This window comes from Asterias amurensis, chromosome 7, assembly GCF_032118995.1.
Source record: "Asterias amurensis chromosome 7, ASM3211899v1".
NCBI lineage: Eukaryota > Metazoa > Echinodermata > Asteroidea > Forcipulatida > Asteriidae > Asterias > Asterias amurensis.
Genome location: NC_092654.1, coordinates 19,135,969 through 19,159,306, shown reverse-complemented (window position 1 = coordinate 19,159,306; position 23,338 = coordinate 19,135,969). Strand labels below are relative to the sequence as shown.

At 39.6% G+C, this 23,338-nt stretch overlaps 2 protein-coding genes across 8 annotated transcripts in view; both read left to right on the top strand.

The window, feature by feature from the left end:
* Positions 1 to 419: 419 nt before the first annotated feature.
* On the top strand, positions 420 to 2,719 carry LOC139939870 (beta-4C adrenergic receptor-like). Its single transcript, XM_071936024.1, has one exon. The coding sequence runs from the start codon at positions 455 to 457 to the stop codon at positions 1,496 to 1,498; it is 1,044 nt and encodes a 347-aa protein (XP_071792125.1). The 5' UTR covers positions 420 to 454; the 3' UTR covers positions 1,499 to 2,719.
* Positions 2,720 to 4,490: 1,771 nt separating this feature from the next.
* LOC139939578 (uncharacterized) overlaps positions 4,491 to 23,338 on the top strand; it is a 47,559-nt gene continuing 28,711 nt past the window's right edge. For 3 of the 7 annotated variants that reach the window (XM_071935587.1, XM_071935585.1, XM_071935580.1), the window contains exons 1-2: positions 11,550 to 12,186; positions 21,251 to 21,359. The gene's annotated coding sequence lies outside the window, so the exon portion shown is untranslated. Of the gene's footprint in view, positions 4,606 to 11,549; positions 12,187 to 15,082; positions 15,128 to 20,607; positions 20,678 to 21,250; positions 21,360 to 23,338 lie in introns of those variants that run through there. The other 4 variants (XM_071935581.1, XM_071935582.1, XM_071935584.1 and 1 more) reach the window with 4 other exon arrangements.

Sequence of the window (23,338 nt, the reverse complement as noted above, 5' to 3'; positions counted from 1 at the left end):
CCATTCATGTGGAGTGTTTTTCGTTGACGGAGCGACGCCGGAGTGCAGAGACTTCATCAATTACAAAAAAAAAAAGGCGGGAGAAACTGCAACAACGTCGCTCTGAAATCGCTTGAAAATCGCCAATATTATATGGCATTGATTTACAGATTGGACAGAAAGCAAATACGTCATCCCAACACCACTGATTGAGGCAAATATTGAACAAATTGTTATCCAAACATGTTAAGTGTTTGACAATGACGAGTCAAATAATGTACATTAGTTGTCTTGTCAGTCGAGCATGACGACGATTGTTCAAATCTACACACATTCTTTGCGCGAGAGCAAAAAAAATGCATTTTGCACGTGTTGAGCAGCCTGCACGATTTCTAACAGTTTGTATAGTTTTACCACTGAGTGCAGTGTGATCTGCTTTTTAGAAAAATTTAGTGAAGTTGGACTCCCCAAAGGAATGAATTCTACAAGTGAAACTCCACCTTCAAATACAGCAGTGGTTGTTTTGCGGACGATATTCATCGCGTCGAATGGTTTAGCAATCGTCATCGCCAACACCCTGAATATAGTCGTAGTTGGACGGGCACGGATCGGCTCAGAGCCCGCACGAGTTTTCATCGTATCCCTCGCCTTGGCTGATATCCTCGTGGGTGCTTTGGCGTTCACCAGCACTCTGCCTTCTGGTTATGACGGGTTCCCGTTTAGCGATGCCTTGTGCCGAATAACAGGGTCGGTATTCGCAGTTGGGCTGCTGCTTAGCGTCTTCTTCTTGGTCAATATAAGTGTGGATCGCTTCGTTGCTATAACCATACCATTAAGGTACGAGGCTCTCATTACGCGCAAACGAGCATTCATAACAGTGTGTGTCGCATGGGTCGCCATTTCTGGTATTAGCTTGGTAACTACTTTACTTACGGACGTCATGAAGTACAACCGTGCTACATTCTTCTGTGAGCCTTCTTTTGAAGATCCAAGTTTTCCCCTGTCTTTGTTTATAGTGATCATGTGGTGGATAATGAACGGGAGTCTGATCATGATGATGATAAACGGGCATCTTTTCCGAGTGGCTCATCGCCACTCAAAGATTATCGCGTCTCAGGGCCTTGCAGCAGTGGTGGAGTCCAACAAGCGACAGAGGCAGCAACGGTGGAGCCGCGTTGCACGGACGGACATGAAAGCTTTACGGATGTGCCTTGCTGTTACCCTCGCCTTCAACTGTGCATGGATCCCCACTCTGTGCCTGGACTTTTACAAGTTCATCAGGAAAGAGAATGCGGCTCCTGCGGTCGAGTTTGCCGTCACCTGGTTGTCGCTGTCCAATAGTTGGTGGAACTTTCTCATCTACAGTTGTTTGAACAAACAATTTCGGAGAGCCGCAAAGCAGGTTGGTGAGCGCCTCTTGGCAAAGTGTAGACGGGGCAAGACGCGCCGCCAGACGGTAGAGCAGACCTCCAAAGTGTCGACATCGAGCAAGTTGAAGAGAGCTGGGAATGACATTTGACTGCATAGAATCATCGGTTTACAAGAGTGGATATTTTGCTCTTGTGTGATCACATCCACTAGTCCATGTTTACAAATTACACACTTTAGAATCGGTTTTGGTATTAGCCGTGGCCATCTTTTGGAATTCTTGTTTTTATGAGGTTTCTTGGCCGAGCGCTGGGCTGGTGTTTTGGCGTTGTCAGAGGGTGTGTTCGGGTTCCGGTCATTGCACTTTTGCCCTTGTGCAAAACACTGTATAATTGCCTAATAATGAACCCAAATTAACTTCATACTAATGGTGTTAAAATAACAAAGATGTAATTTTGTTGACAGAAATAAATGTTATTTCATCACGTGTCTATAACGTTTGATTCTGTCTTCGGTACCTGTGACAAAACCCATGATGCCAGTTTTAACACCCAAGTTTTTGCAGTACAAATCGTACCAATCTATCACAATATTCAAAACGAGAATAAAATTTCACCTAAACAAGAAAGTTCACTCAGACTTGTTGTTATTTATTAATGATGTAACAAACACACACACATTTGAAGGCAAAGTTCATCAAAGTACATCCATGCAGGAAGAATAAACTCCAATGGGGAAAACACATCCTGAGAAACGTTACTGACAACGTTATCTTTTTCCAAAGTAAAATGCTTCTCAAAATTTAAAATGCTTTATGTAGGTTTTCTCGGTCAAATTAAGAAAATGAGCAGCCAATTTCATTTTCATGCGTTCGAGTTAAAGCAGTTTTGCCTCTCCAGTTGTTACTGCGTTTCAAATTCAGAATTCGGCCATTCAATTTCATTTTGAGTCGAGTCAAATTCCTTCAACACTCTGTTCAATTAAGCATATCGTCGTTCTTTTTCGTGTCACACACGCCTCAAGAAGCGTCTGCGAGATTGAATGCTGCTTTGATGAATTGTTGCATTGAATGATTATTTTGAACTTAAATCGAATGACGCAACACTACATTTGATTAATCATAAAACGAAATCGAATGCTTTTCACTAGCATTTGATTTCGCGCGAAAGAGAATAGCTTGGTGCTTAAAATTGGCTGTTAATTTGCCGAAATTGACCGAGAAACCCTATATTATCGAAAGCTGCTGTATCCTAAAATTGATAATCAAACGTGTATCCTTTTAACAATTCTAAGAACAATTGACAGGAGTGGTTTAATCCCATTCTAATCAACTTGTCTTTATTTAAGCCCAAATTAATTAAAATGTTATTTTGTCAGTTTCCCTTTGTAGTTTACTAAGTGACAGTTAAATTAAAAACACAATCTCTCTACTTATCTAAACACCACCCCTTATCGAAAATGAAATTAAACAAAAGTGTTTGCTTTTTCTGATTACATAAGCGGCTTTAATATCAGTTCTTTGAATTGTAACCTGTCAATTCTGCAGTGAATGGAGTAATTTTAAAGGAACACGTTGCCTTGGAACGGTCGAGTTGGTCTTTGAAAAGCGTTTGTTATAATATGGGTAGAAAGATGTTGTAAAAGTAGAATACAATGATCCACACAAACATGCCTTGAAAATGCACGGTTTTCATTTTACCTCGTCGACTAACACGGTCGGCCATTTATGGGAGTCAAATTTTTGACTCCCATAAATGGAAACCACGCAATTTCGAGGCAAACTTGTGTGGATCATTGTATTCTACTTTTAAATTATCTTTCCAACCATATGCATTTTATAACAAATGGTTACAAACGCTTTTTTTTATAGACCAACTCGTCCGATCCAAGACAACGTGTTCCTTTAAACTACCCGAATCTGGACTTTGATCGTGAATTTCATAATGATTTGCATACACTTAAAAGCCCAGAGATTAATTTTCATTTTCTCTGTCATAATTTTTGTCAGGTTCCCTCCCGACAATATGGAGTACGGTATATAATATCAAATGCCTACAATGAAATGGTTCAACCAAAATAATACAGAAATTAATTTCCATCATATTGTTAATAAACATACAGTGCAACCATACAGCATAGCTCTATAATGTCCCTTGTGCGTGGAGAGAGCTTTTTGAACATCTGACTTCGTGGCTTTATAATGATGGCAGCTAGATTGGCCCTTTTCGAAACTAAGGTTCTGTTTTAATATTCCTATTTCCATCCTCATGGCAAGAAACAGGTCTCGGGGGTTAGTACATAAATATACTAACCTCTGAGACCTGGTAATTAAAATCAAAAACCGTTCAGGCCTTATACAAGTTATGTTTTTTTCTTGATGTGGAGTTAAACTACTCCGTTTATGCAACAACAACATCAGCAACAACATATCATCAAATAAAAAAACATTTATAAGAGCTCCAATAAATACTGCTGTCATATAACAGATACAATGAGCTACGGGAGGTATTAAAGGGTATTAAATGGTACATATTATGCACTTTTTCCTAACAAAAACACAATGTCCACAGATTTACATTAAACTTACACAGTTTGAAGATTATGATAGGAGAAAGCTTCCCCGTTTGAAATTTTACTTACCGAGGTGCTGTAGTTTTTGAGAAATGAGTAAAAGTAATAATTTTCGTCTTAGTTTAAGCATTTAAACACATATTAACCAGTTATGCTATGGTTTTGGTATAATATCATAACTGGTAAAGGGGATTTTACATGCCAAAATCATTTTGGTCTCATGAGACGAAAATGATGTTGTGACTTGTTTTACTCATTTCTCAAAAACTACACGACCTTAGTTAGAAATATTTGAAGGGAAGCTTTCCACTATCATTCTCTTCAAACCCTGTAAGTTTAATGTAAATCTGTGGACATTTCGCAAAAAGTACCCGAATCATTTAATACAAAAAAAACCGACCAAACTGTCAATGTTTCTTCAACAGAGGGCGCGATTGGCAGCTTCCACAATATACTGATGTTTTTGTATAACAAGCTCTTTTGACTCGCCGGGAAAGAACGAGTTTTATTTACTCACGTGTGTTGAGTTCATAATGTGAAAGTAGGAAATGTCCATCAGCCTTACATGAAGATCCACCAAAGGTGTGGGCAGAAGAGCGTACAAAACAGACGTCAGTAAAACCTTTCGGGAAAATTGAAAACATACGGAGGGACTTCCCGCGGTAATTGATTTGACACCAGTATAAGGTGAGTGAGTTGTCTGCATAAATACAGGTATAAACACAGGTAGGCCTATGGTAGGTATTAACATGTCGGGAAGATGTCCGTGTGTTGTTAACGTTGTCTACTAAAGGTATGTGTTGTTTTCATGTGTTGTAAGATGGTTAGAGAGGATGGGCTAACCGTAGAGAGGCTGTTGTGTTTTATTTCAGGTATATAGGAACTGTACCTTTTTTTTTGCATTGTGGATTAACTTATTGAAAAACAAACCCACCCCAAAAACAACTGATAGAATGAGTTAACGTGAGAATGCAATTACTACGAAAGTATGGCGGTAAAAACCTGTGAGTCCTACACTCTAAACATTCCCGTGTCAGAATTGACTCGGATCCCGGGAGGTGAGGCCCTGTCTGACTCGTTTACGGGTCAGACTGACCAACTAGTGGGCTTTTAGCACAGGTTCTGCGTAGGTTTGACACATTTGTGGGTCATTTCGACCCAGATTCCGGGTCACTGACCCCAAATACGTCAGTCTTTCTGACCCGTTTATTTATGAGTGTATAAAGAATGATGAGAAAATAGGTAGAATTTTCTGTAAGTCGACATTTGAAAAGAACGTCATAAACGGGAAAAAGCCATTTTTACATCGCACAGTAATTTAACAAGGGCCCACTGCTCAACCATGGTTGCGAAATTTGACCAAATGCATCTTGTATGAATACTGTCCATAAAAGGACGGCAAATTTGAGATTTCACGTGGGACCTTGGATAATTCAAACATTCTGTCCTTTCACACGAAGTGCAACTTGTAAAATTTCTCAACCATGCTAAAAATTTAACAAGGGACCCTTGCTAAATTGCTATCGTGTGAAAGGGGCTATAGACGTCTGCATTTTTAAAGATGTTTACTATAATATACTCCAGGTTGGGCGGCTGAGAGAAAAAGCTCTCAGGTGTACTGAGCTAAGAGAAATCTCTCGACTGTTTATACGCTAATGTAACTCTATTTGTTCTGAACGCAAATTAGATCAGTGGGCACCGTGGGTAGGTTCTATACAACTCAAGGAGACACGTAGCGGTCAATGGGACTGCCTTATCGAATTAGTTCACATCGCTAAAGGGGGCCAGCGGGTTTTTGCAGACGGCGAGTGCATTTTTGTGTTATGGGTGATGTGTGTAGAGATTAATCAATTAAGTGAATCTCTTTTTGTAATCTTGTTTCGTGTGTACAGCTAAACTTGCAGTGAGAGGCAATATATATTGTTGGTAATGCCTAAATGTAAACGCATAAATTAGTTCAGGTGTTCATTTTTTTAACAGTATTTCTTATAAGAAATATATATTATTTGAACATCTTGCGAGTAAAAAAAACACTGTGTAAATATCTCAGTTTTGGAAAGAGTGTTAATGGCTCCGAGAGGAGCCGTTGGTCTCGACGTTTCGATGAGTAAACTCTGCTGGTCTTCTGCTAATATCCACATCATGCAAAACCAATGCTTCAAACATCGCTTAGCAATTCGGTTGTACGTTTGAGATGAACAAATTCAGTTGTGTTTAATGCAGTTGATGCAGGACCCACAGTTCACTGTAAACAAACAAACTTAAACCATTGTTTGGACTTAATTGTTCCTTAACGATCTGAGCTATATATTTTCGATTTTGTTGGATAAAACATTGTTAATCCTCAGTGTCACATGATAGATTGTCAGTGGTCTAGTTGGCCTGTACTACTTGAGGATTACATTTGTAACTGTTTGGATGTCTTCTCGTTTGCTTCATGAATTTATTCATTCATAAGTGATGACAAAATGGCAGAAGTACATTTTAAAGGCACTGGACACTATATTGGTAATTACTCAAAATAATTGTATGCATATAACGAGCAATGGTGAGCTGTTGATAGTGTAAAACATTGTGAGAAAAAAACGGCTCCCTCTGAGTAAAAAGTTGTTTAGAAAGGATTTCTCACTGAAAATATCGAATGAATGCGAGACCTCACAACTGAGGTCTCGAATTCAAGCATCTGAAAGCAAAGAACTTGTGCAACCAAGGTGTTTTTTTCTTTCAACCTTGACGACCAATTGGGTTTAAATTGTCACAGGTTTGTTGTTTTATGAATATGTTGAGATACACCAAGTGAGAAAACTGGTCTTTGACAATTACCAAAAGGTGTCCATGCCTTTAAGAATTGTTTGCACTATTATAGTATGCCTCTATAGAACTATGGTACTGAATGTATGCAATTTCATAACGAAACAGGACATTTTTCGAAGGTTGTCTCGCCCATTTTAAGGTATTCTAAAGTGACAAAATGACCGTTAAAAGCCAACTCAATTAATCAATATTCGGCAAGAGGTGGGGAAGCTACCCGTTTCTTGATCACAATGCTCGTGAGGTGACAACTTATTGATCCAATCGATCTGTGATGCTTGACCAACAAGTGGCCATCTTCGTCGCTCGATTATTCAACCTCGACCTCCGCTCAAGCTTTTTTCCACTCAAAAATTTGGCCCGACTGAACACACTGCGAAAAACTTGGCGCCAAATCCTGCGGAGTTGTCCATTTTAAACGCCACAAGAAATGTCGTTAACAATTACTGCATGAGCAACAATTAACATGAAATTATGTAAGAATGTATATATTATACATTTCCATATCTGCCTAATTTGGCTTGGAGTGTTGATCAAAGTCATCTAGCAGGAGTGACCTATCGAGGAATTTCCAACAAGCTACCCATGAAGTAAAAAAAAACACCCCAAAACAGCCCAACCAGTGTTAAATCGCACACAATCCTTGCTATGAGATGGTATTATAGCCTCTGTTTGTTGACAGCTTTAGTTCAAGACCTACTTTTCATCAGGGGAAGTAAAAGTGAAAAGAAAGAAAGGAATTAAATCGTGCCCCGGAGCCTTTACATACGTATTGCGCCATAAAGAAAAGAGATACCATAAGTCCCGCTGTATAACGGTAGGCCTACTTCATAAAACTGGGCTATTTGAGCCCTACTGGATTCTAAGAGGCTTACAACTGATCCCCCTTCACCCCTTTTCTTGCTTTCGATGGTAAAAGAAGCCTAGCCCCAAGGGGGTACAGGGGGACCTCTATTTTAGGGCTTTATCACATTTTTTTCTCGAGTGGATGCTGCCATGTTTTGATACTGTTGCGCGGGCTGTAACGGCATGCCTGGTCTGCAGGTTGCAATGGCTAACGAAGCAGAGTCGCCTATGGCGTCTCTATGAAGTCATTGATTTGTGGTTTGTTTAGACACCTTCGGATAATAATTCAATAACTGATGTTTATTCGACTTTTATGCCACTTTCCTGAGTTGGTAATTAGCTGTTTTTAAGTTGTGTAATCATAAGAACATGTCCTGCGGATGTGTTTGGTTTTTAGTATGAGCTTAACTTGTTCTTTGTGTGGATACCATCTCCTCACACCACTTTCTCCCCGGGCCCAATTTCATAAAGCTATAAAGCAATAAATACTGCTTGGCAAATTTCTTTGCTTCATAGAACAAACTTTGCCGGGTACCAGCCACAACTATTTAAACTTAATGTAATTTGGGCTGGTAACCTTATTCTGCTATAAGCAATACTATGAGTCTACACGATTATGTTTGGGCCCTGATAGTTATGTTATCAAAAATCGTAAATCTTTGTTGATGTTAGCATTTTCATTCCAACTTCAAATTCGAACAGTTGAAAGAAAAACAACAATCTGTGTGATAAAAATTTACTTCTAAAGTGATTTGGTGCCGGACACTCAGCTCCTTTTGGCAATGGTGAGCAGTGCTTCACGAAAAAGGGCGGCAAAAGTGTAAAATGAAGCCTTAAAAACGATATGGTTGGCAAAGCGTTATAGTTGAGCCGCCATCAACTCAAATTGTGGTGAATCAATGACGCATCTGCACCCAAGAAAACATGACCAATGAAAAATGTTTTTCGATTCATGCTCTCGACTTATTCACTCCGTTCTTTAGAAGAACGGATTCCTTATATTTTCCTGGACAATCCTAGCGTTGTTTATGGAATGTATGATCTTTCATTTCTAAAGACTCGATCCCACACGATCAAAACAATAATCATCCAGTGTGCAAACTATACGGGCTCGGTGTTTTGTAATGCTTGGACCTTGGGAAGGATTTTGTTGGTGATAGGACGATCGGAGTCGTGTAGAATTACACTGTTGGGGTTTAAACCTTCTTTAAAAAAAATTCCGCTTGCTCCAAGGAAGATTTGTGGCTTTATCCCCGTTACTTGTAGTACCCTGCTTTGGAATGGCCAAGCAATTCCTGACTATAACTGTTGAAGCCATAATAATCAAGGCGGATTGGGAAGGGATTATCGTACAACCTATGAAGCCTTTACCATACCCGAGTTCGTTTGTTTGTGGGGTGTTGGGGTGTTTGTTTGTTTGTTTGTTTGTTTGTTTGCTGGTTTGTTTCCATTCGTTTAACACAAAAAGTACAAGAATATTGATTACAAGTAAATAAATAAACTTTTAAAAGTTAACTTCAGTACATGGGGTTGCAACCAGAGGAGTACCCCCCCCCCTCCCTGTGTTGGAGCACCCAAACTGCTGTATATTATAATGTTGCACTGGTTTAACAAATTGACAATTGGGGATAGTGGACCAGTAAAACTCATAGACAGCTCGATGGAGTAACAAGGCGAGTTGTGATGACGGAATTAAATACCAATAAAGACAATGTCTTGACGTTTTGGAATGAAAAGTATGCCAATTGAGTTAAAGCCATTGGACCCTTTCGGTAAACAGTATTTTCCCAAGGCCCACACTTCGTGTATCACAACTTATATATAAAATAACAAACCTTTGAAAATTTAGGCTCAATCGGTCATCGGAGTCGGGAGAAAATAACGGGAAAACCCACCCTTGTATCCGCACGTTTCGCCGTGTCATGACATGACTTGTGTTTAAAATAAATCCGTAATTCTCGATATCGAGAATAGATATTGTTTTACTGCTTTCTCAAAAAGTAAAGCATTTCATGGAATAATACTTCAAGAGAAGTCTTTCACCGCTACCTTCTGTAAACCCTGTAAGTTATTTGTAAATCTGTGAACTTTTTTTTTCTGTACCGAAAGGGTCCAATGGCTTTAAAGGGTCTATGTAACTTTTGTAGGACAAAAACACAATGTCCACAGAATTACACTAAACTTACATAGTTTTTGGCAAATGAGTAAAACAATGTCATGAAAAGAATTTTTGTCTCATGAGACGAAAATTATTTTAATCATTTACAAACGTATTTTCATGACATTGTTTTACTCCTCAAAAACTACAGCACCTAAAGTACTATTTGAAGGGAAGCTTTCCACTATCATTATCTTCAAACCCTGTAAGTTTAATGTAAATCTATGGACATTTTGAAAAGGTACCCAAATCCTTTAAGAAAGTATTAAATCCACTAAGGATACACAGGATTTACTCCATTGAGAAGACACACTGCATAGCATTGGCCATGCCGTATGTGCTTCGTCTAACCATTAATACTCTATGGTCTAACTGGTCTAATCAACCGTTTGCACACATTCTAACAAGCAGCTCTGCAAATCGAAGAGATATTTCTTCCATTTGATTGTACCTTTCGAGCATAAAATATCTGAAGTGGATGGATTGACTGATGTTGATCCCCTTAAGCCTGTGGATTAAGGAGCCCCTGTTTTCTATGGTCTATCGAAGTAGGGATTACTATTATTACGCAAAACGTACCCGAACAGATTCGTGGGCGGGAAGCACATACGGCGTGGTAAAACTTTTGGGCCAATGTGGGGCCCTTCATATATTAAAAACACTATATGAATGTTGACATCATAGCAATGACTGTTTTATATATATACAGTCAACATATATGAGCCATATAGAGCAAGTCCTTGCTCTATTGCGTGGTGAAACTTTAGGCCAATTGCGGGACCATGTCCATTTTGAACACACACGTTGATATGCAATGACTGGGGAACAGTATATGAGTTAATTGATAAGTACATGTATAGGCTTTTGATTTTGGCGCGAGTATTGATGGAAGACTTGTGGAACCTGGAAAACGTTTGCGTCACTTCACGTTATTCCTTGATGTGATAGGATTCTTGCTCGCATTTCTGGGCTTGGAAATACATCACGCAAAATTATCACCAAGTGAATAACTGGCATCCCGTAAATTAGTTGTAAATTGCACATTCAATGTATGTTTACTATGTAAAGTTCTTAAAAGTATTAAGAGCCTTTGAACATTAGACCCTAGACTGGCGGCCATCTTGGATTTGACCTCTCACCGTCCTTTGACCTCTCACCGATTTGACCTCTCACCGAGGTCAAATCTGAAATCCCTCCACATCTGAAAATAAATGTGATTGTAGAAAACTAAGAGACATAACTGATACTTCACGGAGACAACAGATGCGATTGCCTCCATGCCCCCTTGTTCATTGCATTGGTGCCCTTGAATTGCTCCAGTAGAAATTATCAATTTCATCTAAGGGTGCCCTTTACCAAGGAGAAAATGCCTTGGTGCCCTTGCCCTTTAAAAACGAATAATACATGCCTGTAGAAATGTTATGCTTTTTTTAAAAGGGGAAATTTGTCATTATGAAAAACTTATCCACTGTACTACATTAGCTGTGTCATGGTTGTGTCTAGTAACATTTCGCACATTCTTTCAATTCTAATATTTCTACCATTCCTCATTGTACGGCATTAATACTTGGTTAAACCATGCAGCAATAACACCATTACGGAGTCGAAGAGCCACACACAATGGCGACTGCATGGCACAGGTGACTTACTGGTTTCCGTAGGGTCTCGTCGATTATTGTTGGTAGAGGTCCCTTTCTGCGTGGCCTATGACGGTCCTCCCACAAAAGAGACTGCGCTTAATCCTCTGTGATGGTTTTTTCACGTACTCAAATCTCACTTCACGTCGTGTGTTAACATAGCGGTGCTGCTAGCTGTGGTGACAACATAAACATCATCACTGTTCGAGCTAACATATAACCAACAGTTTGCTATGGGATTGAGAAGTTGAGTTTGTATGCCTGGCTCAGGAGATGGAGTAACACAGCGAGTCAAGTTTCACGTACTCAAAATACACTCACTTCACGTTGTGTGTTAGAACATTGCTGCTGGTGACAACGTAACATCATCACTGCTCGAGCTAAAATATAACCAACAGTTTGCTATGGGATTGAGAAGTTGAGTTTGTATGCCTGGCTCAGGAGATGGAGTAACACAGTGACTCAAGTTTCACGTACTCAAAATACACTCACTTCACGTTGTGTGTCCGAACATTGCTGTTGGTGACAACGTAACATCATCACTTCTCGAGCTAAATCATTAGTTGTAACCAATAGTTTGCTGTGGGATTGAGAAGTTGAGAAGTTGAGTTTGCATGCCTGGCTCAGGAGATGGAGTAACTCACTGATTTAAGTTTCATCAATTCAATTAACAGGAGGTCCGGAATTTCATTTTTGAAGTGACACTGACTGGAAGAGGTTGTGTGTGGTTGTGGTGTTCGCGGTTTCCAGGTTGGTGTGCGTGATTGTATTATACAGAGTTACCTTACACGGAGACCATGCTGTGTTGATTGGTTGGTAAGTTGACAGCTTTTTGGTAACATTTTTAAGTGTCAAAGATCAGTATGTGTACGTTGTCTAATCCGAACATAGAACCAACAATCTCAATCGGCCGTTAGAACACGAGAAAATAGTGAAAACCCCCATCACTGTTTTTATGAAATAAAAATTGAAATATGAAAAATATGAAATGAAAGTTACTCAACACTCATGATATTACCTTCAAACTGTTGAGTTTGAAGACCTGATGAACATATTACGGGGATAAAATTACCACTGCTTTTATTATAGCTGTTACGGTCTAGGTCTACCTTAATTTATTGAAAGAAGACAAGGTGCAACATATCCTCGGCTGTGATAAAATATAGGTCACCCCGACCCCACCCCAAACAAAAAACAAACTAAGCTTGCGAGAAAAAAAACGTCTTCATAAATGCGGCTCTCGCCCCTTAAAGGGTGTATGTACTTTTTGTAGGACAAAAAACACAATGTCCACAGATTTACACTAAACTTTCACAGTTTAAAGATAATGATAGTATAGGAAGCTTCCCTGAAAATGTTACGTGCTGAGGTGCTGTAGTTTTTGGGAAATGGGTAATACAATGTCATGAGACCAAAATTATTTTAAGCATTTACAAACGTATTTTCATGACATTGTTTTACTCACTTCTCAAAAACTACAGCACCTCAGTAAGTAATATTTGAAGGAAAGCTTTCCACTATCATTATCTTAAAACCCTAAGTAAATCAATGGACATTTTGAAAAAGTACCCAAATCCTTTAAAAAAAAGAAAAGAAGACATTTAATGTCTTTTTATAAAATATAAAGTACTGTATGCATATTGCACTAATCACTATTCAATCAGTTAGGCATTACATCAGACCATTAACTATTATTTTGCATTAACACCTTCGGTCCTTTCGGTTGGTAAGATGTTTGCAACAGCTAATTATATTTTCTTGATTCAAGTTTACATTATTCTCCTTTTAAAAGGGAAAACTGCGCAATACTAATGAACTTCCAAAAGTTTTTTCCGCCTACTCTAACTGTAACAAAATAACAGCGCAAGCCATTTTGAATACAAAATTGGATATAATCGCTTTTAACGTGCCAAGTGAAGTAGACTTTGTGGTTTGATAAACACGATTGACACGGCTTCACTAAGTGGAAAATAGTTTGGTATGTTTGAACTGGCATCTAAAGATATTTGTTCGGCATTTGTCGTTTTAATTAACAAGTTTGAGTTTGTATGAAAGCACTTAACAAGCTTTTATACTTACATGTAGGTATGTTTGTAGTAAATGGAGGTATGTTTGCACAACTTGTTAAAAGAAACACTGGTTATGGGATGTTGTAATGCAATGTAAAAATGGGGCCGACTGAGCATACAGTACAGTGCTTTTATTTTTAAGTATACACATCGGTGTATTAGGGTAAAAACCAATTATATTCTAGATCCCCGATGCAAAATCACTTACCGTCTACTAACACATCTGATTCAAACTGCCTCTAGACACTGGGCTAGCTCGGTGGTCTAGTGGTAAGACTATCATGCAAAGCAAAGGTCGTAGGTTCAAATTCCACCCGAGTGATTTGCTCGTGGATTTGTTTTTCACATAACCCAGGAAAGTTTTGAGTGATTAGTTGATTGGTGTAAAGGCTAAAAGACAAATTATAGTCTGTATCCCCGATTTAAAACTGTTAAACTAAACATCTAAATAGCATCAAATTGCTTTTGTTCGGCAAAACTCGTTTTATTTATATGTTGGAGTTTGTATAAAGACACATTACAAGTTTTTACTATGTAGTAAATAGTGATGTTGGCACAACTTGTTATGGTGAGGATGGGATGGTGCTTTGTGAAAACGGCCCACTGTTGCACGGACCTTCCGAGAGGGTGTGTGGACTGGGGTTAAAGGACTGTCATCAAAAGATGTGTAAAACCAGACCCCTGCTAAAGATAAAAATATAATAATGACTAGTCCTAACTCTTTGTGAAACCCACTGGTGGTTGTGTTGCCTATCTACATATAATACCGATGCCATGATCCTAGTATGTAAATTGGTTCCTATCTACGTATTTTGCTCTGCCAAACAGGCAGATGGTTTTGGTGTTTTTCGTTTTCACTTGGAAAACGGTATAGGCACACCGTATTCGTGAGGACCAAGGACCGTGCTCTGCTTCTATCCTCAGCTACATGGCGGGAATTTAGACCCCCGTAAGGTCGTCAGAAATGCATTTGGCTATGGAGAAAAATATAAAATGAAGTTTTACTTGGAGAATATAAATCTATTTTAATTGTTTTTGATTGGTGGTCGTTTTTACTTGAAGACGGGAGGGTATAATCTTGAGGACCAAGGACTGCTCTGCTAATGGCCTCAGATATTGGGGCCTACTTGGCGGGAACTTATAGACCCCTGTTAATAAGGTCGTCAGAAATGCCTTCGGCCATGGACCTATACTCTTGAGAGCCTGAACCCTTGTTGTCTCATCAGCTCAAAATGAACCCCCTTCACGGGGCTCTGGGGTTGAACCGTTGACTACACCGAAATGTCCCGGGGAGACCACCTGGGATTGTAGTGGTCTAATTGTTGTTTTTACCGTGAAGTTCACTTATTAGCTAACTCCAGACGTTCGCGTCCATTAGAGTTATACTTCAACTGTTGTTACTCTAAACAAAATGTGGAAGAACCACTCTTCAAAACCAGTTAGGCTTATTATCTTCAAGAGCAGAACCACGACAAGAGCTCACTCTCTGAAACTCTTCAAGCAATACCTGAAGAAGAACATTGTATGCAAAAAAAAGAACTTCTTCACTCAAAGAGTGATTAACATCTGGAATTCCCTTCCACAAGCAGCAGTCTAGATGCAAAAATTGTAGCAACATTTAAGAAAATACTGGATTCTCAACTGGAAGGAGGACAGAATATGGGGTCACATAGGCTATAATAATAGTAGTAAGTACAGTTCTTCACTATAAACCATTAAATATTCTTTTGACGATTCTATTTAGCACAGAGGAGCAGTGCAGTGTTGTAACAAAGCAACTTCTTCTCAAGTCAAGTGGCAACTAATTTGTCCAAGCCAAGTCAAGTCTCAAGTCATTTTTTTTCCTCAAGTCAAGCCGAGTCCAAGTCACCGGCTCGAGTCAACAACACAACAGAGGAGCTTACTCTATGATTTCAACCTATAGTTTGAACATGGTTTGAACAAGTATGACAATGGTTTAACTTCGATTTCTGTTCTGGTTATAGTCAAACCATTCGATAGTTTTTGTTGACACTCCTCTTCGATTTTGAAGGTAGATTATTGGGGGACTTTGGTTGGGTAAGATTTTCACCGAGGCCATGGATGTCACTTAAAGAGTGTTCGTTTATCTATTACTGAGAGGGCACTGCTCTGTGATTTCAACATATGGTTTGAACTTAATATGACAACAGTTAAACTTCTATTTCTATTCCGGTGATAATCAAACCATCCGATACTTTTTGTTACCACTCCTTCTCGATTTTGAAGGTAGATTGAGGGACATTGGTTGGGTAAGATTCTCACCGAGGCCAACCCTGTGGAACTCTGTTTTTCCTTCCCGTTTGTTGGAATTCCTGGATTCATCCACACCAGAGGCATTGCCTTGGAAAGTGTCAAGACGGGCTTAAAGGGGAGGTTTTACCCAAGAAGGTTCTGTTCATCCCGTATGTTAACTGTCAGCCAACATCAAAAGGCTCGCACTTTAAAATCATCAACGAATAAATCAACTGCAAGTTTGTATTGATTGAAGCTTTAGTGCTGTTTTTTTTTTTTTCTTCAGACGTTGCTTTAACAAATTTAGAATTCGAATCTCATCTAACAGTAATACTTTAAGAGTAATTCCTTTAAATATTCCCAAAGAACTTTAAATATTGTACCCTCCCTTTAATCTGAATTGATTGACAGCTGCCAGGGACCTCGGTCTCATCCTAATTAATAGCACAACGCCAGGTGAGTCCGCATTGTACTCGTACAAAGAAAAACAAATTATTTTTGCGTTTGGCCATAAGTCATAATTACATGTTTATGTAAACGGACAGAAGTAGACTCATTAATTTGTCAACTGCTATTTTCAAATGTTGCTTCTCTCTACTGTACGTCAAACAAATTGTTACCAAGTGGCAGGCGACACAATTATGACAAAAACGAAACTTAACTCAAACACGCGCTTGCCGCTGTCGCTTCTTGTGCAGGAATGATTTGAGACAAGCGCTGCCAATGAAGGGCACATTGCTACATGAGAAGAGTAGAAGAGCATAAAATGCTGTCAGCTCCAGATGTAATCGTCTTCAACTCAACTAAATCAAAGATTTATAATTGGCACTGAAGTACACTGTAGTAGAGAGACAATGCAAACGAGATTTTAACATATCTAAGTTGAAATTTGATACTCAGCAGACCACTTCGGATAATAGATGGGAAGTGAACTAAACATTCAGTACAAATTTTATAAAAAGAATTGGAGTCAGAAAACTCTCAACGCGTGCGTTCTAAAGACGCACCCACACTCTAAAAACTCCCGGTCAGAATTGACCCGGATTTGGGTCCCGGGGGGGGGGGGGGGGTAGTCACATTTCTGGGTCAGTTTGACCCGGAATCCATGTCAATGTGTCCCGGAATCCGAGTCGAAATCCCCGCTTATAACCAAATTTCTGGACACAATAACACAGATTCCGGGTCACATTGACAAAAACAGATTCCGGGTCAAACAGACCCAGAAATGGGTCTGGCCCCCTGGGACCCAAATCCGGGTCGATTCTGACCCGGGAGTTTTTAGAGTGCAGCGTCACTTGTTGGTGCCCAAACTCAGGCTGGATTGTTACTCCTTAATACTCTCCTTCAAAACAAATTCCCTCCATTATTTGATCGATAACTTCCACAATGGACACTAAGAATGATCCCCGATCAATGAAAGTCCTATATAAAAACCTTGTGGACTCGGATAATGGTTGATGTTACAACAACATAGAGCACATCTGATCTTGCTCTATGATACAACCGATCGAGGTAGGTTATTGCACTTAGATTTCACCTGCTCTTGAATAGCGTTGTCACAATTACAACCGATCGAGGTAGTTTATTTCTCAACTGTTACCTGCTCAGGGGATATCGTTGTCACAATATCTTAAAATTGATCGAGGTAGTTTATTTCACGCAACTGTAATGGCTCCGGGGATAGCCTTGTCACGTTTTACCCAGTGAGGCCCTCATACAGTGGGACCCCCAGTGCAGCACCCCTTAGAACCCAGTGCAACCCCTGAATGTTATGGGCACCCATTAATACCTCATGATGTCACCAGTGCCAAACAGTGACATCAATAACTTGGTTGACCTTATCAGGTTGGGGCCAATTATCATGTGTCTGACCAGAGGACGTCATTAGTGAGACCTTACACTGACACATCGCGGCAGGTGGAGATTTAATTGTAGAGAGGTTTAGGAGTCTCCTGGACATTTTTGTTTTCTTCACAAGATTTTCTGCATCACAAGAAGACAGCAGGGAGAGATGTGCAACAACTGAGCTGATAAAGTGCAGGCATCTATGTGTTCCCTTTTTAAAAGGGCAAGGGCACCAAGGCATTTTGCTCCTTGGTAAAGGGCACCCTATAGTGGAGCATTTCAAGGGCATCACAAGAAGACAGCAAGAACAGATGTGCAACAACTGAGCTGATAAAGTGCAGGCATCTGTGTGTTTCGTTTCTAAAAGGGCAAGTGCACCAAGGCATTTTCTCCTTGGTAAAGGGCACCCTATGGTGGAGCATTTCAAGGGCACCAATGCAATGACAATGGGACATAGAGGCCTTCGTTGCCACCGTGAAGAATCAGGCCTGAAAGTATACAGATACAGATGCAAGTCTGATTTCGTATAAGATCCCTTGTTCTATTTTTAGCTTTGTAGCTGAGCCTAGTATGATATTTTAATCATATATTTTGACAACATGCAACAAGGTATAGATGTTGACATTAAGACAAGGTAACGTCAAAAGCACTGCGAGGTTTTTTCCGGCTGCAAAAACCACGAAGAGACTACACCAATTTTGCGAGGCATCGTAGTGTCGTAAGGAGTAGATTCATGGATACTATTTGGAATAGTGAACATTTTTGACGTATTAGATGTTCGGTTTGCTACCCACGTACCCCAGTGTTGTAATTGACAATCATTGTATGCAGCGCCCCCTATGGTAGCATCAGATTACCATTCAGCACTGATTAGCTACCCATAGGACACCAACTCGCCACGCGTGGTCCTTTACCAAGCAGTTAGACGTTCAGGTATGACATCACTTTAGGAAACTTGAGATTGTCACAGTAGGATAAAAGTCTCGCAGTGAAAAGATCAATGACCTCATTCAAACTTTTGGCGCCTTGATCTACGCTCAGAGCACGTTTACGAAGCTGCCATTTGCAGGGTCTGCTCTTATGGCTTTCTTGGTGACTAGCCACTAGTCGTTTCACTGGTCCGTCAGCTTTTGCACTTGTCCATAACTAATATTAAAAAGTCATGCTTTTTTAACACTGGAGCAGCCAACCGGACCACTTGGATAGCCAACCGGACCACTTGAAGTAGCCAACCGTACCACTTGGCTAGAATTCTGACTGGTCCTCGGGTATTTTAACAGGCATTTGGCAGAACGCTAACTTCAAAGTATAGAATAGTTCGTAGGCCTAGTTCGTAGTTCACTGCTTCGTACGTACTAACTTCCTGTTTTTGTCCACTGATGTGATCATTCACACAATTTTGCTAGAAGCAACTTTACTTTTACAGAAAAGTCTTTACAAACATTCAACACCAGTAAGACTGTAAATTCCTTGAGTTTCACATCAAATCAAAAACATGTGTTGACATCAAACATAATGCACGCAGGCTATATACATAACTCAGCCAAGGGGTTTGACATTTCCGCTGCACAATGTTGTTTTCTACAAATGATATTTCCTGTTTATGGGGGGAAATCAATTGCTAGGTGAGCGTGCATGGTGTAGTACCGTTAAAGATACTGGACACTATTGGTAATTAGTCAAAGTAACTTTAAAGGCAGTGGACACTATTGGTAATTACTCAAAATAATTATTAGCATAAAACCTTACTTGGTTATGAGTAATGGGGAGAGGTTGGTAGTATAAAACATTGTGAGAAACGGCTCCCTCAGAAGTCATGTAGTTTTCGAGAAAGAAGTAATTTTCCACGAATTTGATTTCGAGACCTCAGATTTAAAATTTGAGGTCTCGAAATCAATCATCTGAAACCCCACAACTTCGTGTGACAAGGGTTATTTTTCTTTCATTATTATCTCGCAAGTTCGATGACCGATTGAGCTCAAATTTTCACAGGTTAGTTATTGTATGCATATGTAGATGCAGTAACTGTGAATACTAGTCTTTGACAATTACCAATAGTGTCCATTGTCTTTAAGCAAAAAAGAGGTTGTTTCCCCTCACATTTTAAAAAGATGTCAGGCCTCCTGAAGCCCCCTTTAGGCATCTGAAAGCTCACATATTTGTGCAACAAGGGTATTTTTTTCTTATATTATTCTCTTACAATTGCGACGATTACCAAATTGATTCCAAATGTGTTATTTTATGCATTCATTACACTAAGTGAAAATACTTGTTTTTGACATTTACGAAACGGGTCCAGTGCCTTTAAGACACAATGGGTTAAACGAACCAGAGTGACTTTCCTTGTTGGGAAGTATTGATTCATTATTCGATCAAATCATACAAGAACCGCGGGGTATACACAAGTTATTATAAGCCATCACAGCAGTCCGACTTATGGATTTAACCACATGTAGTTATGCGAGTAAATTGACACGATTGCATATCAGTGTTCGATCTGTACGATCTTGATGAACCAAAATAAGTCTCAAAACGCATTAATATAGGAGAACTTGTCAAAGATATTTGTGAATGGACACGATTGCAATCAGAAAATCTACTCTTGGTGGACCCTGCAGTCACTGTTCTCCCACTGTGACCCCTATAAAACTAGTTCGTTGGTAGCACTAACAATTAATAGTATAAGTCTCGAATAAGAACTTGTCAATGGTTTCGTGTACAAATGCAATCGTGTGATGTTCTATGATCTACGCCTGAACATTATCAATGACCAACGAGCCGTAATGGATGAAACATTCTGAGGGACAATGTTGCTGTGTGGATCTCAGTCGACCTCATGGCCGAAGACAAAAGCCTTCACAACTCATGCTTTGAATTGTTCCAATCGCAGGAGCCCCCCCCCCCCCCCCGACTATGACGTCACTCATTCTAAATACACCTTCACGTGAGCAAGGGGTCACGACCAAGATTACGCATCTGTGAGAGTTGGTCTGAGCATGGCCTGAGATTTTCTTCCTCGATGGTCTGAGCCTGTTCATGTGTTTTGTGTATAGTCATTTAGCCCTCGAGAAAGACTCTGCTAGGGTCGAAACGTGAGGACATTAACTATTATTTGTGCATTTAATAGGTCATTTTGGTTGGTAAGTTTGTGAACAGCTAATTCAATTTTCTAAAGTGTAATGTCGTATATGTTAAATTTGCATCGTGCAGAATATACATTGCTGGTTTTACCCATATTATATACACCGATGTGTATAGCACAGTACACCCAGTACTTCCCCGAGTTCTGTGAAAAAAAATCACAGGCATATCGGATGGGATTTGAACATTGGTACGATACTGGTCTAAAATAGAACGTGTAACAAGAAAAGGACTTGTAAACCAGTCTAATCCCTTCATACCATTACGCAGTTGTAATGTATTAGCTATTGATCTTCTGCCAAGAGCGCACATGACAGAGAGAAGTCGCCGACGTCACTCACCGGGTCCCAAGCTCATTTTCACATCGATTTCAAACCGGGCATCTGATATCTCTTAATACATCTCGCGCAACACCGGACTGCTCTATGGTTGACGGTACTTGTTCTATGGTAAATGCAACCAAGCTTTGGCTCTCATCTACAAACTCTAACTGCACACTTTTAGAAAACAACACTGTTTCACCACCGCCTGGGAATTTTAAACAATGTTTTCGATCTCGTACTTGGCTACAGATTGAGGAGAAGATCCGGAGCGTGAATAGCAGCTATTGTGCACCCCGGCCAACGAGTCCCTGAAAACGGTTCCTAACATGGTGACGATGATCAGTCAATGAGAAACAAGGTGAGTTTGTGCTTTTTTTTTTCTCTCACGATACAAATAATAAATAACATTGATATAATGTAATTGATATCACACATAACATTGATATATTGGTATAAAATTGGTATAATATTGGTATAAAGTTTATATCTATAAACATTATTGCAGAACTACATTATTGCAACACTATACTGTTTTTCCAAAATATTATTTGTGATCCGGCGATTTTTATTGTGTTTAGCCATCGTGTAAAATTACATTACGAGCAAGCGTCTATAGGATAGGGGTTAAATTCTCCGGAGAAATTTACTTGATATTGTGATCGGTCGAATAATATTTACAATCAATGTAGAGACATCAATAGACTTGAATGATACATTATCCCTAAAAATAAATCTAGGTTCCATCTTTGTAGCAGTGAGGGAATATTGAAATATAGAAACTACATTACTTTAACCTTATTGTTAAACGCAATGGTGTGTTGCAATCGAAAAGACTTGGGTTGTTGAAAGCCTTACCGTAATACTACGTTACGAACTAGATATAGGCCCTTTCTTGTAACTCTTTTGGACTGGCCACTTTTTGCAGGTGGCCACTGTGTCCAGTTTAGCCATTCAAGCCTCAGAGTACTAACATTTTTGCCACCTTTATGTTTTGTTGCAATCGAAGAGTGTCGCGTTGAAAGCAGAATGGTACGCGTTGACTCTTCAATGCACATCACTTGACCAGTCAATTTAGGCAGGTGGCCACTGTTCAGTTTAGCCATTCATGAATTACGGCCATGTCCACACAGTACTGTCAGTCTCATCATTGAATTGAATTTAATCAAACCTTGGTTGGCGACCATCATTGACCTTTTCCTTCCCTGCGATGTCTATCGTTTTTTTTTAAATATTTATTTATTCCGGACGTGACTTTGAAAGACTGCGCCTGCGCACACCACTGGTCAATACTCACAGACACAGCGAACGAAAAAAAATCCCATGGATCAATTAAGAAAAGGTTATATATTAGCATAAAAGAGAAGCCCAGTACAGTGAAGAAAAATGTATTCATAGACAAATATCCTCCGACAATAATACTAATGTCACCTGCGAACTGCCGCCAATCGATGTAATAATATTGAGTTTTCCCTTTCATTATTGCTCGATGCTCGATCCGTGCGGCTTCCCGTCTCCGCTGTGAAAGTAAAGGAACCTGGGGAATATTTTGCAAACTAGGACTCTCTTTTTCTTCACAGTATTTTTCTACTGCACTTTAGAATTGCCATCCTGAAAAAAAAATAATGATTTTTTTTTATTTTTAGGATTCCCTCTTTTGAATTGATCAAGAAACAACAAAATCCCCATTGTAAAGCACTATACGACAGTGGCCGGCAATTTCATAGTGCAGGGAAACAAATTGCCTCCGGGCGAGGGGATAACACCAGTTTTAAGTTTAGGAGCCGCCGTGCGCTGGTGTCAAGTTTAGGGTCAAGTGTGGATGGGATGGCGATCGCCAAATACACCGTAAAAGTCACTTGACACTATTGATAGTTACTCAAAATAGTTGTTAGCATAAAAACTTGCTTTGGTAAACGAGCAATGGAGAGCTGTTGGCGGTATAAAACATTGTGAGAAACGGCTCCCTCTGAAGTAACGTAGTTTTTTGAGAAAGAGGCAGTATCAGGCACTGAAAATATAAGTCAAATTGTTAATTTTAGGTTTGTTTGGGGGACAGAACAGAAATAGAACAAAACACACCAGCCCCATTACGGCTGCATAACGACGAACAGACATGCAGTCTGCCCGGTCAATTTACGCCCATTGCTTCTTAAAATTGTTTGCAGACAACTTCTGGGAAAATATTGCAACGCATAACATTACCTTGAGTAAAACCACAGAATTTAATTTAATCCACTCAAGTTTGGTTTCTTACAACTTCTTCAAGTCAATATACAACAAATGTCAAGTCTTTTTAAAAATCAATTCAAGCTAACAAAGGTTGACAACAGAAGTCAA

Coding starts and splice junctions, on each gene's coding strand:
- LOC139939870 (XM_071936024.1), top strand. CDS start 455: ATGAATTCTACAAGTGAAACTCCACCTTCAAATACAGCAGTGGTTGTT.